The sequence below is a fragment of the Cetorhinus maximus genome, chromosome 1, assembly GCF_964194155.1.
Source record: "Cetorhinus maximus chromosome 1, sCetMax3.hap1.1, whole genome shotgun sequence".
NCBI classification, from domain to species: Eukaryota; Metazoa; Chordata; class Chondrichthyes; order Lamniformes; family Cetorhinidae; genus Cetorhinus; species Cetorhinus maximus.
In genome coordinates this window covers 206762393-206777282 of record NC_135879.1, presented here as the reverse complement: position 1 = coordinate 206777282, position 14890 = coordinate 206762393, and the positions used below count along the sequence as shown (strand labels likewise).

The 14890-nt window shown below is 40.9% G+C and overlaps 1 protein-coding gene across 11 annotated transcripts in view; it reads right to left on the bottom strand.

The window, feature by feature from the left end:
• The window catches only part of tcf4 (transcription factor 4), a 578439-nt gene that overhangs the window by 290032 nt on the left and 273517 nt on the right, over positions 1-14890 (bottom strand). For all 11 annotated transcript variants that reach the window (XM_078552205.1, XM_078552262.1, XM_078552187.1 and 8 more), the window contains one exon: positions 14813-14871. In XM_078552205.1, the coding sequence (XP_078408331.1) occupies positions 14813-14871 (59 nt within the window). The remainder of the gene's footprint in view (positions 1-14812; positions 14872-14890) is intronic.

The window sequence follows — 14890 nt, the reverse complement described above, 5'->3', positions numbered from 1 at the left end:
CAAACATCATCAGATGTCCCCTAGTAAAAGCTGAGAAGGTAATCCTATCTAGGGGTCCAGATGACAGGCATTAATACTTCTGATGCTACCTGAACTACTGGATTGAATTACTGCCTGGGAAGCACCCTGCATCCTTTGTACATTACATACATCAGGTTATTCTGAAAGTTTCTAGGGTCTAATGGTACAATGTTCAGACTGATAATTTCCCAAAACAGTCAGATTCGAGGAAATAAAGGATTGCATTTTAGCACACACATCCAGGGCTTCTGGGAGCAGGAGAAGAGGCAGGCAGCCAACCCACTCCCAGAAGGGATGGGAAGTTAAATAGTTTAATGAGGCTGGCAGCCTTGGATTTAACCTGCTTTGCAGCTTTTATTGTGGTCAGCCAGGTATACCAGGCCTCAAGAATCCCAGCAGCTAAAGTGAGGTGAAGGTAGCTTTGGCGCAAAAACTAAGACCCTTCACAGTGCTGCTTGTGGGCCAGGAGGAGCAGTAGTGTTGTATACAAGATGGTTTTCTAGAACAGTATGTTGAGGATCCAACTAGAAAGTGAGTTATTTTAGATCTAGTATTGTGCAAAGAGAAAGGACTAATTAATAATCTCATCATAAAGGAGCATCTAGGGAAGAGTGGCCATAATATGTTAGAAATTTACATTAAATTTGAAAGTGATGTCGGTCAATCTGAAACTAGGGCCTTAGCAAAGGAAACTACGAAAGTATGAGGAACAAATTGGCTGTGATAGATTGGGAAGCAACATTAAAAGTTATGACAGCATCTGTGGAGAGGAAGACAGAGTTAACGTTTCAAGTCCATATGACTCTTCATCGAGTTCTGATGAAGTCATTCGGACTCGAAACGTTAACTCTGTCTTCCTCTCCACAGATGCTGTCAGACCTGCTGAGTTTTTCCAGCAATGTTTGTTTTTGTTTCAGATTTCCAGCATCCGCAGTATTTTGCTTTTATTTAAAAGTTATGACAGCAGACAGGCAATGGCTAGCATTTAAAGAATCAATACATGGCTTACAACAAATTTACATTCCCTTAAAGCACATAAACTCAGCAGGAAAGGTGACCCAACCATGGCTAACAAGAGAAGTTAAAGATTGTATTAGATCAAAGGAAGAGGCTTATAAAGCTGAAAAAAAGAGTAACAAGCCTGTTGACTGGGGGAATTTTAGAATTCAGCAAAGGAGGGCCAAGAAACTGATAAAGAAACAGAAAATAGAACACGAGAGCAAATTAGTGAGAAGCGTAAAAACAAACAGTAAAAGCTTCTATAATTATGTAAAAAGGAAAAGATTAGAAAAATCAAATGTGGGCTCACTACATACAGAGACATCAGAATTTATTATGGAGAACAAGGAAATGGCAGAGAAGCTAAACAAATGCTTTGTGTCTGTTTTCACAGGGGAAGTCATCAAAAACCTCTCAGGAATGCTAGAGGACCAAGGGACTAGTGAGAATGAGGAACTGAAAGAAATTAGTATTAGTGAAAAAAAAGTAGTACTGCAGAAACTAATGGGACCGAAAGTTGATAAATTCCCTGGACCTGATGATCTTCACACGAGTGTTCAAAGAGGTGGTTGTAGAGATAGTGGATGCGTTAGTGGTCATCTTCCAAAATTTTATATATTCTGGAACGGTTCCTACAGATTGGAAGGTAGCAAATATAACCCCACAATTGAAGAAGAAAGGAGAGGACTGGAGTACAGAAATAAAGAAGTCTTGCTGTATTTGTATAGAGCCTTGGTGAGACCACGCCTGGAGTATTGTGCACAGTTTTGACCTCCTTACCAGGGCTCAACAGGGTAGAAACAGGAAGGATGCTTCCCATGGCTGGGGGTGGGGGGGGCAGTGTCTAGAACCAGGGGACACAGTCTCAGAATAAGATGTAAGCCATTTAGGACTGAGATGAGGAGGAATTTCTTCACTTGGAGGGTGGTGAATCTTTGGATGTCCTTACCCCAGAGGGCTGTGGAGGCTCAGTCACAGAGTATATTCAAGACAGAGATCAATAGATTTCTAGATATTAAAGATATCAAGAATATGGAAATGGTGCGGGAAAATGGAGTTGAGTAGAAACTCAGCCATGATCTGGTTGAATGGTAGATCAGGTTTGAGGGGCCTAATGTCTCTTATTTCCTATATTCCTGTGTGTCCAGGCCCTCCAAGCTCCTCTCCCCACTCCTCCCCCTCTTTTCCCCCACCTACGTAACCTGTCCCGGTTGATACTCAGGCCAAAGTGTCAGGAGTTGCATGACAGGAAAGAAAGTCAGCACTATGACAAAATAGAGATTTCGGAGTGCACAGTACTGTGACAGATCTCTCAAGAAAGAAGTTGAGGGTTATCCAGGTACTAGAGTTGGAAACCATGCACCGATCCTGCCTGAGCTAAAGTCAACCACCATATATGTCCTCAGTATGAGTTTCAGTGTTCAAGGTAGGATGGAATAAAATTAACAAAGTAGAAAGAAAAGTATGCAAATTGCAAAATATTCTGAAACAATTTGCTTTGGGAATGGTGTCTACAGAAGTGAAGGAGGAACACTGAACAGAATAGGAAAAAATACTAATCTGGTGAAAACTAGGTTTAAAATGAGACAAATCAAATTACCAACAAGTTTCTATCTTGACATGCCATTACATCATAATCCTTTAAACATGAAATTTAAAATAAAACATCTATTACTTTAATCAGAGTAGCTGGAAATTTGCTAAAAGGCAAGCCAGCCTGCATATCCTCCCTCAGTCATTGGCCAGAAATTCAAACACCGGCTTATTTGCACGAACCACCTGCAGCAGGCAGGATATTGTCAGCAATCTGCTCCCCAAAGCCAACGACCCTTGCCTTGACCTCCAGCAACAGGATATACAGAAACAAGCTGCTGCAGGAACTGAAAGCCTTAGAGCAAGGGTCAGAGGCACGGCTGACTCACAGCACAAGATATCTACCCTCAACACTCACGCTTACGTTCCAAAGACGTTTCCGACACAATGGAATGGCAATAAATTTTCTGCCTGCCAACTTCTATTCCAAGTAAATCTGAAAGATCTGAATTTGTGGTTTTTGTAGGTTCTCCATAAATAAAATTGTACATGCACTACAAAGTTCTTTAAATGATACTGCACAGTTTAATTAAGATTTAATTTGCAAATTTATGACATATCTTAGAGTAACAATATTTCCAAATCAAGGCAAAAAGATACTAAGATCATGGTTAGAATCGTACTGGACAGGAGATGGTCATTCAACCCATCATGTTTGCGCCTTTTCCTTGAAAGAGTTATTCGATTAATCCGACTGCCCTGTTCTCTCCCCACTTCTCTGTAAATTTTTCCTTTTAAAAATATATTCAATTTCCTTTTGAAAGGAACTAATGAATGTGCTGCTGCCACTTTTTTCAAGCAGTGCATTCCAGATCATAATAACTCTATCCTTCTCATTTCCCACGGGACATTTCGCCAATTATTTTAAATCTTTGTCCTCCAGTTACCGACCTTCCTGCCAGTGGAAACAGTTTCTCCCTATTTACTCTCTCAAAACAGTTTATAATTTGCAGTACATTTAATAAATCTCCCCTTAACCTTTTCTGTTCTAAGAACAATGAAAACTTCTCTTGTCTCTCAACAACTGGCATCATTCTACCAGATCTCCTCTGCAACCTCTCCAAGACCTTGACATCCTTCCGAAAGTGTGGTGCCCAGAATTATACACAATACTCTAGCTGTGCTTAACTAGCTAGTGATTTACCTCCTTGCTTCAATCCTTTTGAGTCTATTTGTAAAGCCAATAATCCTGTATGCTTTTTTTAAAACAGCCTTAACAACTTGCCCTGCCGCCTTTAAACCTTTGTATATACAAACCCTCAGTTTCCATTAGTCCTGTGTCCCCTTTAAAATTGTACTATTTAATTTATGTTACCCATCATTTTCCTGTTCCAAAATGCATTACTTCACATTTCTGAGAAGTCCTGAAAAAAAAACCTACATCCAGTAAATATTAATTCCCAAAAAATTTCTTCGGCATGCCAAAAACATTTAGATCTCTCAAGAAAAGAAGGAAGAAAATAAAGCTGTAACATTCATTTTTTGTTTTTCTCTCCGAATCACAAGGTACCAACACAACTACTTCATTAGGAGTGCTGGCTGTTGTAGAGGATCCCACTGAGGGATTGTGGAATAAAAAGGAAAATCAACATATCTGTTTAACTCCTTTAGCCAGGCACATTCCAGCAGATTTCAGAGCAGCTATTGCACCCATCACTATCAGCGAGCATTGTTTTGTTCCATAATCAGATCTTCCACAACAGGGGTATCAATGAGTTAGGTGAAACTGAAAGCTAAAATTGCACCAATTTTCTGTTTATCTGCTTCCTACTGGCTTGATAATTCAATAGTTTTCAGACTTAGGAACAAAAAAGCTCCATTATAAACAACTATAAAGACTGAGTACCCATACCCCATGTTGTCCCCCTCCAACCTCCTCACCCACTTACCCCCACCCGCCCAACACCCAACAACTCACCTCCACTGGAAATCTACCTTCAGCCTGGAAACAAGTCTGGAGCTAGAAGGACTGTCAAAGTTAATGAACAAATCGGGTAGCAAGAGAGAAATCCTGCTTTTCTTTTATCATATGGGAAGACAAGTGACCTGGGCAAGGCCCTGGGGGTCAGGCAATGCTTACAAAACTACACCTTAGCAGGAATCAGTATCTTCATGAAAGGAAAGGAGGGACTTTGGAGTATCATGGAGTCATAGGACTGGATTTAATGCAACCTGTCATGGCGGGAAACATGGCAGCTGGACCATGGGGGGAGAGGCTGTGCATGTCTCCTATCAGTGGCAAAACCTCCCTCAGTAAAGCTGGAGGGTAGAAGGGGCTGATGTAGGACCATTGATGAGCCAGCGTACACCCATTATCCCTCAGCCCACCTCAATTTAGCGGTGGCTTAGGGATTAAATGGGGGCCGCACGCCTTTCCCTCACGTCCCAAAAGCTGCCCAGCAAACCCCATCACATTTGCCAGCGGCTTCCAGGGGGGTAGCTTGTAGTTGGGTACTCTGTGCCTGATTGAGGAACCTGGCATCGGGGAGGAAGGCAGCCACTGAAAGCCACCACCCTATCCTTGCCTGTGACCCCCTTGCCTCCACCCCCCCATGACCACCCCAGCATCTGCATCCCGCCTTCACTCACCTTTGGTTGTGGGAGTCTCAATTGCAGGGAAAGCCCAAAGGTGGACCCTAAGTGCCTGAAGGGCACTTGATTCTATCAGGTCTCCTCCATGGAATGCCCTACCGGTTCTCCAATTGTGGCCAAAGGAGACCATTCAACCCATCAAGTCCATGCTGGCTCTCCATGGAGCAAACAAGTCAGTCCCATTCCCTGTTCTACCCCCAAAGCCCTGCAAGTTTATTTCCTTCTTGTTCCCGCCCAATTTTCTTTTGAAGTAATTGATTGCCTCCGTCTCCAGCTGCGTAAAAAAGGTTCTTCCTCACATTCCCCCTGCATTTCTTTTATTCATTGGATGTGGGCATTGCTGGCTAGGCCAGCATTCATTGCCCATCCCTAATTGAGAAGGTGGAGGTGAGCTGCCTTCTTGAACCACTTCAACCCATGTGGTGTAGGTACACCCACACTGACTTTCTAGTGGTTTGAATACAACAGAATTGGTTGCATTTAAGAGTTGACCACATTGCTGTGGGTCTGGAGTCACATGTAAGCCAGACCAGGTAAGGATGTCAGATTTCCTTCCCTAAAGGAAAGGATGGGTTTTAACTCCAATCGACAGTGGCTTCATGGTCATCATTAGACTTTTAATTCCAGATTTTTATTGCTTCAATTCAAATTCCACCATTTGCCCTGCATCTCTTGCCCAAAACATTAAATCTGTGTCCCCTTGTCCTTGTACCATCAGCGAATGGGAACAGTTTTTTTCCTTATCTACCTTATCCAAATTTGTCACAAACTATCAAACCTCCCCTTGCTCCAAAGAACCCAGTTTCTCCAACCTAACACTGTAGCTAAAATCCCCAATCACTGAAGCCATCCTATTAAATCTCCTCTGCACCCTTTCAAGGGCCTTCGCGTCATTCCTAAAGTGTGGTGGCCAGAAAAGAAGGTGGGGCAGGAAAAAAAATTGTTCACAGGATATGAGCATCACTGGAAAGGCTGGCATTTATTGCTAGAGCTCATGGTGCTTTTAGGGAGGGAGTTCCAGAAATTTGACCCTGCGACAATGAAGGTACCAAGCCAGAATGTTGTGAGACTTAGCGGGGAGCTTGCCATGTTCCCATATGCTTGCTGTCCTTTTCTTCTAGCTTGTAGAGGCAGTGAGCTTGGAAGAGCCAAGTTGCAGTGTTGCATTTTTGTAGACGGTACACACTGCAACCACAGTGCAGCCAGCGATGGAAGGAATGAATTTTAAGATGGTGAATGAGGTGTCAATCCGGCAGGCTGCTTTGTCTGAACTGTGTCAAGTTCCTTTCGCGTTGCTGGAACTGCTCATATCCAGGCAGGTGAAGAGTATTCCAGCATGCTCCTGACCCAATTGCACCTTGATGGTAGAAAGGTTTTGCAGAGTAGGGGGGTGATTTAACTGCCCTAAAAAATGAAGGCTCCAATCATAGCTTACATAGCTTGTCCAGTTAAGTTTCTGGTCAATGGTGACCCCTAAGATGTAAATGGTAGATAGGATTCAGTGATGATAATCCTGTTGAATGTCAAGGGGAGGTAGTTTGACTTTTTTTTTCTGGAGGTGACCATTGATTGGCATTTGAGAGACGTGAATGTTACTTGCCACCTATAAGCCCAAGCCTGGATGTTATCCAGGTCTTGTTTCATGCGTGCACGGACTGCTTTGTTCTCTAAAGATTCAATTAAAGACCTTTGCCAATGGTAAATCCCAACATTTTAATCCAATTTCTGAGAAAATTTAATGGTTAACTGATATGAAGCAAGTATTATTTTTCAGTAAAGAACCCATTACCTGATTTCAGATACAAATGCTTAATGTACCGGCAGAAGTTATTTTTATAAATGACAGAATTTATAAAGCTCTCTCACTAATCCCTATCTCTTCAGCCTACATAAGAATCTTTCTCAAGAGAGCCATCACCTCTTTTTAAGCTGCTTCTTTCAATGATGTGCATGCACTCTCATGCAAACAATAGATAAACTAAATGAAATGATTACTGTATAATATTTCAAGCTACTAATGTCTGTCAGTTCAGGAATGTGTCAATCTGTCTTAGGAATATGCATTGCTTCATAATGATATAACTGCAACTGTCCTACATGGAAGATATGAAACAGACACCTTCAAAATCTGGACCAGGGTCAAGCAAGGCCATGTAACAGCACCCATACTATTTGCAATCTACCTCTGGCAGTGGCTAGTCACCTCATCAAAGATCAAATGCTTTCTGGTGTGTGTTAAATGTCACCTAGATGGAAAACTATATCTTAGTTGCCTCTGTGCCAAAACTAAATTGACCAATATAGACTACTTGGTCTACAGTTTATGTATGACTACAGTGTGGTTGCCCACTCTGCATCGGATTTGAACGTCTCTTCAATTCTGAATACAAGAAATTCGGTCTGTCCTCAAACATTGTCCAAACAAAACTCATATCAACTCACACCTGGTCAGCCAAATACTCCACCTTCCATATATATTGAAGGAGAGCATTAATGTTGAGCAGTTCCCGTACCTTGACAGCCACCTCTATCAAAAGGCCACCATTGATGAGGAGATTCAACATTGGATCAGCATGATTTGGTTCAGTTAGAGTCAGAAATAATTTTAATGACAGCAGAGGAAAAATCACGTTATGCATAGCTTTCAGCAACTCGCATTTAAAATCCTTGAATGCAACCCTTACTGAATAACATTACTTCACCTCTTTCTTAATACTTGTCAGGTCTCCAGGTTTGGCCTAGTTTATTTGCGAAAGTTTCCATGCTCCTAGGCTACCAGAAAAGCTCATGCATTGACTGAAAATTTCAGATTCAATGTGGAGGCTGGTAAAAGGCCCATTCAGTTCATTTAGTCATGGTGTGCTACTTCTGCAAGCAGCTCCATCTCCTTGTAACCCAGCACAAAACCTCAAATTGTTAATATCTTTATAGGATGTACCTAAATTCTGCTGCCTATGTCTTAACTCGCACCAAGTCCCAGTCATCAATCATTCCTGTACTCACTGCCCTGGATTGGATCCTGGTCAAGAACATATTGATTTTAATATTCTCATCCTTGTTTCTAAACCGCTCCCTGTCTCTGTAATCCCCATCTGTCCCACAACCCTCTGAGATATCTATGCTTATCTAATTCTAACCTCTTGGAGCATACCTGATTTTAGTTGCTCCACCATTGGTGGCCGCACCTTCAGTTGCCTCGGCCCTAAACTCTAGAATACCCTCTGTACCTCCCTATTTCACTTTCCTCCTTTAAGACAATCCTTAATGCCTACTTCTTTGACCAAGCTTTTGGTCGTCTGACCTAATATCTCCTTATATGGTTTGGTGTCATATTTTGTTTCATACAACATATTTCTTACAATATGAAGCACTTTGGGGCTTTTCATTGCATTAAAGACACTATATAAATATAAGCTGTTGTTGTTATAATTAAATCCAGCTTCACTATGCTAACTGGTAGTCAGTCCCAGATATCGACCTGTTAGTCAAGTAAACCAGAAATTGTGTTTTGTTGTCAATTTGTTTTTCCCTTTTATATACTTGTGTCCTTCTAGTTACCCTCTCCTGATAACAGATAAACTTCTCCCCATTGAAATGCTGATCCTCTGCATGATTTTTAACTACCCTGTCCATTCACTCTCTCTAGAGCAGATTTTGTCTCCATGTGGCTAATATTTCCTCTTCCTTCGAAAAAATACATGTTAAAAATGTTTGCCTTGCTTTAAAACAAGTTTTGAACCAAAATGACTGGCAGAATTTTAATACAGTTTCTTTTGTGCATCACAAATCTGTTAAACAGGAACGACAGAAAAGAAACTGGCCAATCACAGCTCACCTAAAATAATGGCCCTTTCACACTTCTCAAGCAGCTAATGAGCCACTTAACTGGTATAAAGGGCAAACATGTTGTTAATCCAGCTGTGGCGTGCGCAAAACTATATAAAAATGTCACAACAAAATGTTAGGAAAGGCCGCTTTAATAAACAGAAGACTCAGGACCTATTATTTCAACAACAAAAAAGTCTTACTGGAAGTACCAATAATGAAACAGTAGAAATCTCACTGGGAGTTGACTAAGAACACAAGACACAAACCTGAAAAGAAAACATTAACAAGCTATTCTAACTAGTCCCCTTGATCCTTCACCTCGATTTTGCATATATAAGAGTACTTCAAATACTTTTGTCCATTATTATCTTTTTGTATGGCCTTCATTGTTTGATGAATTTGCCAAATTTGCTCCCAATTTCAAATGCAATCCTTCTTATGTTAGTGCTGCCATGTTGGCCTGGTGCTTAAAGAAACTTCAAGCACTTCATCCACTGTTATCTCCATAAATTCAGATGTGTCTTCACCACTTCAGTTACCTGCTTGAGATTTAAACCCCCAATTTCAACACCACTTAAGTTAATGTCAAAGATGATTTCAAATACCTGCTGAACCTATAGCTTTTAAGCACTCTTGTTTTATCTTTGGGGAACTACTTTTTAAAAAATAATGTTGGGTTGAAGTTTCTATTCAATGAGGGTGAATAGATCAAAATCATATCTACTTATCCCTATTAATGTAAAACAAAGGATGTTTCATGATTACCTGAAAATTGTTTTTCCATCTCTCCCTTTTCATCCTAAAGTGTGTACCTTGTTTACCTTTACCAATCATCACAAAGGATTAAATTCTTCTCTAAACCCATGCTGTAACAATTAAGTCTCAGTTTTGAATCAGCTTCTTTATGCATCTAATTTACTCCTCAGTTTGTTTAATATGGTTCCCCTCTCTCCATCATTATTTCTCAAACTGTCTTTCCCATTTTTTCACCCCCTCATCTTAAAGTCACCTCTGTTGCCTTAATGCATTGCTTTGCACGAATCCAAAGAATATCTAGTTTGCAAAAAGATTGAAATAGATCATTATTATTCCATCTATACTACAAATTCCATCCAGTAAGAAACCACAGTAATTCCATCAAGGTTGTTCCTTAACTGATAGCTGCACGGATAAAGGGAATATGTAATACTCATTGGGAAGAAAAACAGGAAGATGACTGGACTTTTAAGTGGATGGAGGAAAAAAGGATATGAGGCTGTAGATACATGGGGGATAATTTTAACCTAATGCATCTGTACAGAATGGACAGGATCAAAACATCTGCTGGTTTTACTTTCCAATAATTTCAATGTTCCAAGCAACTCATTATAGGAATTGGAAAGGATATGGCAAAAAAACATATTAGAATGTTAGCAGGAATAAGAAATCATAGTTATTAAGGCTTAGAAAGTTAAGGTGTTTCTCACTTGAACAGAGAAGTTTCAAGGAGATGTTATAGAAACTTTCAGAGGGTCAGCTATGAGGTTGCTTTTGCTGGTCGGCAAATCGGCAGCAAGGGTTCACAGCGAGAGGATGATCACTAAAATAATGAAGTGGGAAGTTAGGCGAAACTCACAAGGACATGAAATGCCTATCACAAGTGCCTGCTAAGGCAGCAGTTACATAATAACATGATTTGAAATGAATTTGGATAGGTACTTGGAAAGAAAGAATTTCAAGGGATTTGGGGAAAGTACTAGAGAATGGGATCAGAATATTAACCCCAGGTGAAGAACTAACATGGGCAAAGGGCCAAATGGCCCTTTCTGTGCTGCAATTTCTAGGATTGAGAGCACTGGACCCCCATTTCACATGTTGACGACTCTTTACCTTCACTAGATTAAATATAATATCTATCATGGTTCAAAGGCAGGCTTCTCTGTGACATTTACAGGTATGAAGACTTAGCTGTTGTTTCTCAGAAACACAACTGCAACCGACTTGTAACTGAACCCCAGCTGAATGTTGAGTTATCCACACCTGAGAGTCCCCATTGTTTCGCCCCTTTATAGAAGCTTTGAGTTTTGGGACCCAATTTTAACTCACTCAAAACCCATTCACTTATACAAAGTTAAAATCAGACCGTTGGTCTCCAAATCATTGGCAAGTACATACAGCTGACTTGTTACACTGACCAATTTACTTTACACACAAACTTCTGAAAATCTAAATAGTGCATGGAAAATATTTTCCTCTAAAGATTAATATTTAACTATCCTACCTATGCACACCTTACCCATCTTCTAAACAAAAGAGGTAACGTTTGGCAAAATCAGTAGGATCAGTAAAGATTCATATCCAGAAATTAAAGTCACCAGACCCTAAAAATGCCAGGTTTCTGATATAAACCAGATGCTGTTATGAAAAGCATTGTGCATTTAGTAAAATATAGATAAGCTCTGATAAGATAACCTTCTTAAAAAAAATTTTGCTAGTTTATCATGTTCTGACTAGGACTGTGCGGTTTCTGTTTTGAATCTTCTAACAGCTTTTCCACACCAAAGCTTCAAGTACACAAGAGTAAACAGTACAAATCAAGTTAAAGAGTGCTCACCAGTTTTAGAATCAGAAAAGTAACAATCACAGAATGGTAACAACACAGAAGTAACCCATTCGGCCTGCCATGTCCTTGCCGGCTCTCTCCTAGAGCATCTGAACTAATCCCACTCCCCTAACCTTTCCCCATATCCCTGCGATTTGTTTTCTTTTCAGATGCTTCTCCAATCGCCTTTTGAAAACCCCAATTATATTTGCCTCCACCACACTCTCAGGTAGTGGATCCAGATCCTTCGCTATGTAAAAAGATTTTCTTCATGTTGTTGTTGTTTTCTTTTGCCAACCACCTTAAATCGAAGTCCTCTGGTTCTCAACCCTTCTGTGAAAAGGAAGAGTTTCTGCCTACCTGTCTAAATGCCTCATGATTTTGTACTTCTATTAAATCTCCCCTCAACCTTCTCTTCTCTAGGAAGCATAACCCCAGTTTCTCCAATCCCTGGAACCATTCTTGTAAAGCTTTACTGTACTCTCTCTCAGGTCTTCACATTCTTCCTAAAGTGCTGTGCCCCTGAGACCAAACAAGAGTTTGTAAAGATTCATCATAATATCCTTGGTTTTGTTCTATATGTCTCTATTTATTAAGTCCAGGATCCTGAATAGCTTTTTAACCACTTTCTCAGCCTGCCCTGCCACCTTCAATGAGTTGTGCACATATACCCCCAGGCCCCTCTGTTCCTGCACCCATTTTAGAATTGTGCCCTTGTTATTTTATATCGCATCTCTTCATTCTTCCTACTGAAATGTACGACTTAACACTTCTCTGCAATGAATTTCATCTGCCAATTTCTTCCCATTCGACCAGGCTGTCTATGATTTTTTGAAGTCTATTGCTAGTCTCCTCTCAATTCATAATACTTCCAAGTTTTGAGTCCTCTGCAAATTTTGAAACTGTGCCCTATACATCCTACATTCAAGACTAGGTAATTGAAATATAAAGGAAAGTAGTGATCCTAGTATCAACCCTTGGGGAACTCTACTGTATACCTTCCTCCAGTCCAAAGTACAACCATTCAGCACCGCACCATTTTTGTCACTCAGCCAACTTCATATTCATTCTGCCATTTTCCCTTTTATTGCATGGGCTTCAACTTTGCTCACAAGTCTATTTTGTGGCCTTTTGGAAGTCCATGCAAATCACATCAACTGCACTGCCTTCAATAATCCTCTCTTTTACATCAACAAAAAGTTGGTTAGACATGACTTGAATTGAACACATCCACACTGGCTTTTCGTAATGAATCCACACTTGTTTGAGTGACTATTAATTTTGTCCTGGCTTATCATCTCTTATAAGCTTCCCTAACACCAAGGTTAAACTGACTGGCCTGTGGTTGCAGGATTTATCATTACACCCTTTTTTGGAACAACAGTGTAACATACGCAATTCTCCAGTCATAAGATCATAAGAAATAGGAACAGGAGCAGACTATTTGGCCCCTTAAGCCTGCTCCACCATTTAATGAGATCATGGCTGATTTAATTTTAGCCTCAACTTCACTTTTTTGCCTGTTTCCCATAAGTCTTGGCTCATCTGAAGTTCAAAAATCTGTCTATTTTAGCCTTGAATACATTCAGTTACTCAGTCTCCACAGCTCTCTGGGGTAGAGAACTCCACGACAATCTGAGAGAAGAAATTCCTCCTCATCTCCTCAGTCCTTGGGCACCACTCATCTATCAAAGGAAGATTGGAGGATCCTTGGTGGTGCATTTGCAGTTTCCACCCTTACTTCCCTTAGTATCCTTGGAGGCATTCCATCCGGCCTTGGTGACTTATCAACTTTAAGTGCTGCCAGCCTTTCTAATAACTCCACTTTATCAATTTTTAGCCCATCCAGTGTCTCAATGCCTCCTCTTTCACTAAGGCACAGAGCGAAGAGTCAACAATGACCTCAAGTTGGGGTTATAGGTCCATTATACAGTACAGTCAAAGGAGCTGTGAAATTATCCAAAATCAAATTTAGGCAACCAGTGCTGGCCACCTCTAATGTACTCTCACATTGCTTTGCAGTCATACCTGCTGCAAGGTAGACTAGCTGTAAACTTTCTTAACTTTATCTTTGATCTTTTTAAGTATCAATGGAGCAACAACTGTATGGTCACTTCTTTGTTAACCGGCAATGCAGTGTTGGTGAATGGGACACCTGTGTCTGCTTCCATGCAAGCGTATTGGTAATTTTTGAGTACATGGCCTCAACTACACAAGTGCCTCCTCCCCAACATGCCAGCAAATTTACTTTGACATTGCTTCCCATTGCATCATTTGGGCATAAATGCAGTTTAACTTGTGTTTGCTAGCTTTATAACATGTGACACAAGTTTGTGGTGGCAATTTTTTCTTTCCATGGTGGAAACCAAATCATTGGCAGGGGAAGGGGGTGGAGGGAATTAAAAATGGAATGGATCCCACCTTGTTCCCATTCAGCGGCAATTTTAAAATGCCTGAATTTGCAAGGATACTATATTTTCCTTAGGTGAGATGGAAGCCTCAAATATTTATGAAAATGGAGCTCCTATTATATCAATAGAGCTGCAATGCTGTCTCTGTTCCAGAAGTAAGCAGGATATCTGCTGTTGAAATCTGATCAGAAGTGCCCCACAAGGAAAGTCTTGTCCTCCCTTGCCCTGATTTCACCTCCCGTCCCGATTTTGTGAAGCACTGACCTTCCGGTCCTTTGCCTTCCCGGCTTAGGCCTGGTGGATGGCCTCCGGACTGTCAACTTTCCACTGCTTCCTGCTGATTTCTGCTTTAGTCAGAAGCCTGCTAGCAGCCTGTCAACTGGATTGTTAATACCAACTGGGCCTACCACTGCCACTACCAGGCAGGCTGGATTCTCATTGAGCCACTTTCTCACCAGGGAGTTAACATTCCCACTTCAGTCTCAAACCAGTACTTGCAGTGTAACAATGCCCTGGAGGACAGGCGTGATGTCTAATGGATAATTGTTCCTTAATAAAAAAGAAATGGCCTAATAATATGCTTTGTTTAAAGGTGGACCAGCCTGGGGTGGGGAGGGGAGGGAGGAGGGGATGGTGGTGGCGAGAGACAAGTTTTTGACATACAACCCTACCTTTTATTTAAACTTACAAATTCCTTATTTGCTTTGAGCACAGATGACAAGGACAAACATGATAAGACAAACATGTAAATGCTTCATTCATTGAGGAAGTAGAACATGTTACTGACCTGACAGCCCTGCATATTTGAGTCCCTCCCAAATGGGAATGATGCTCTCTCCGCTTTGCCTGCAAAAGAAAGATATTT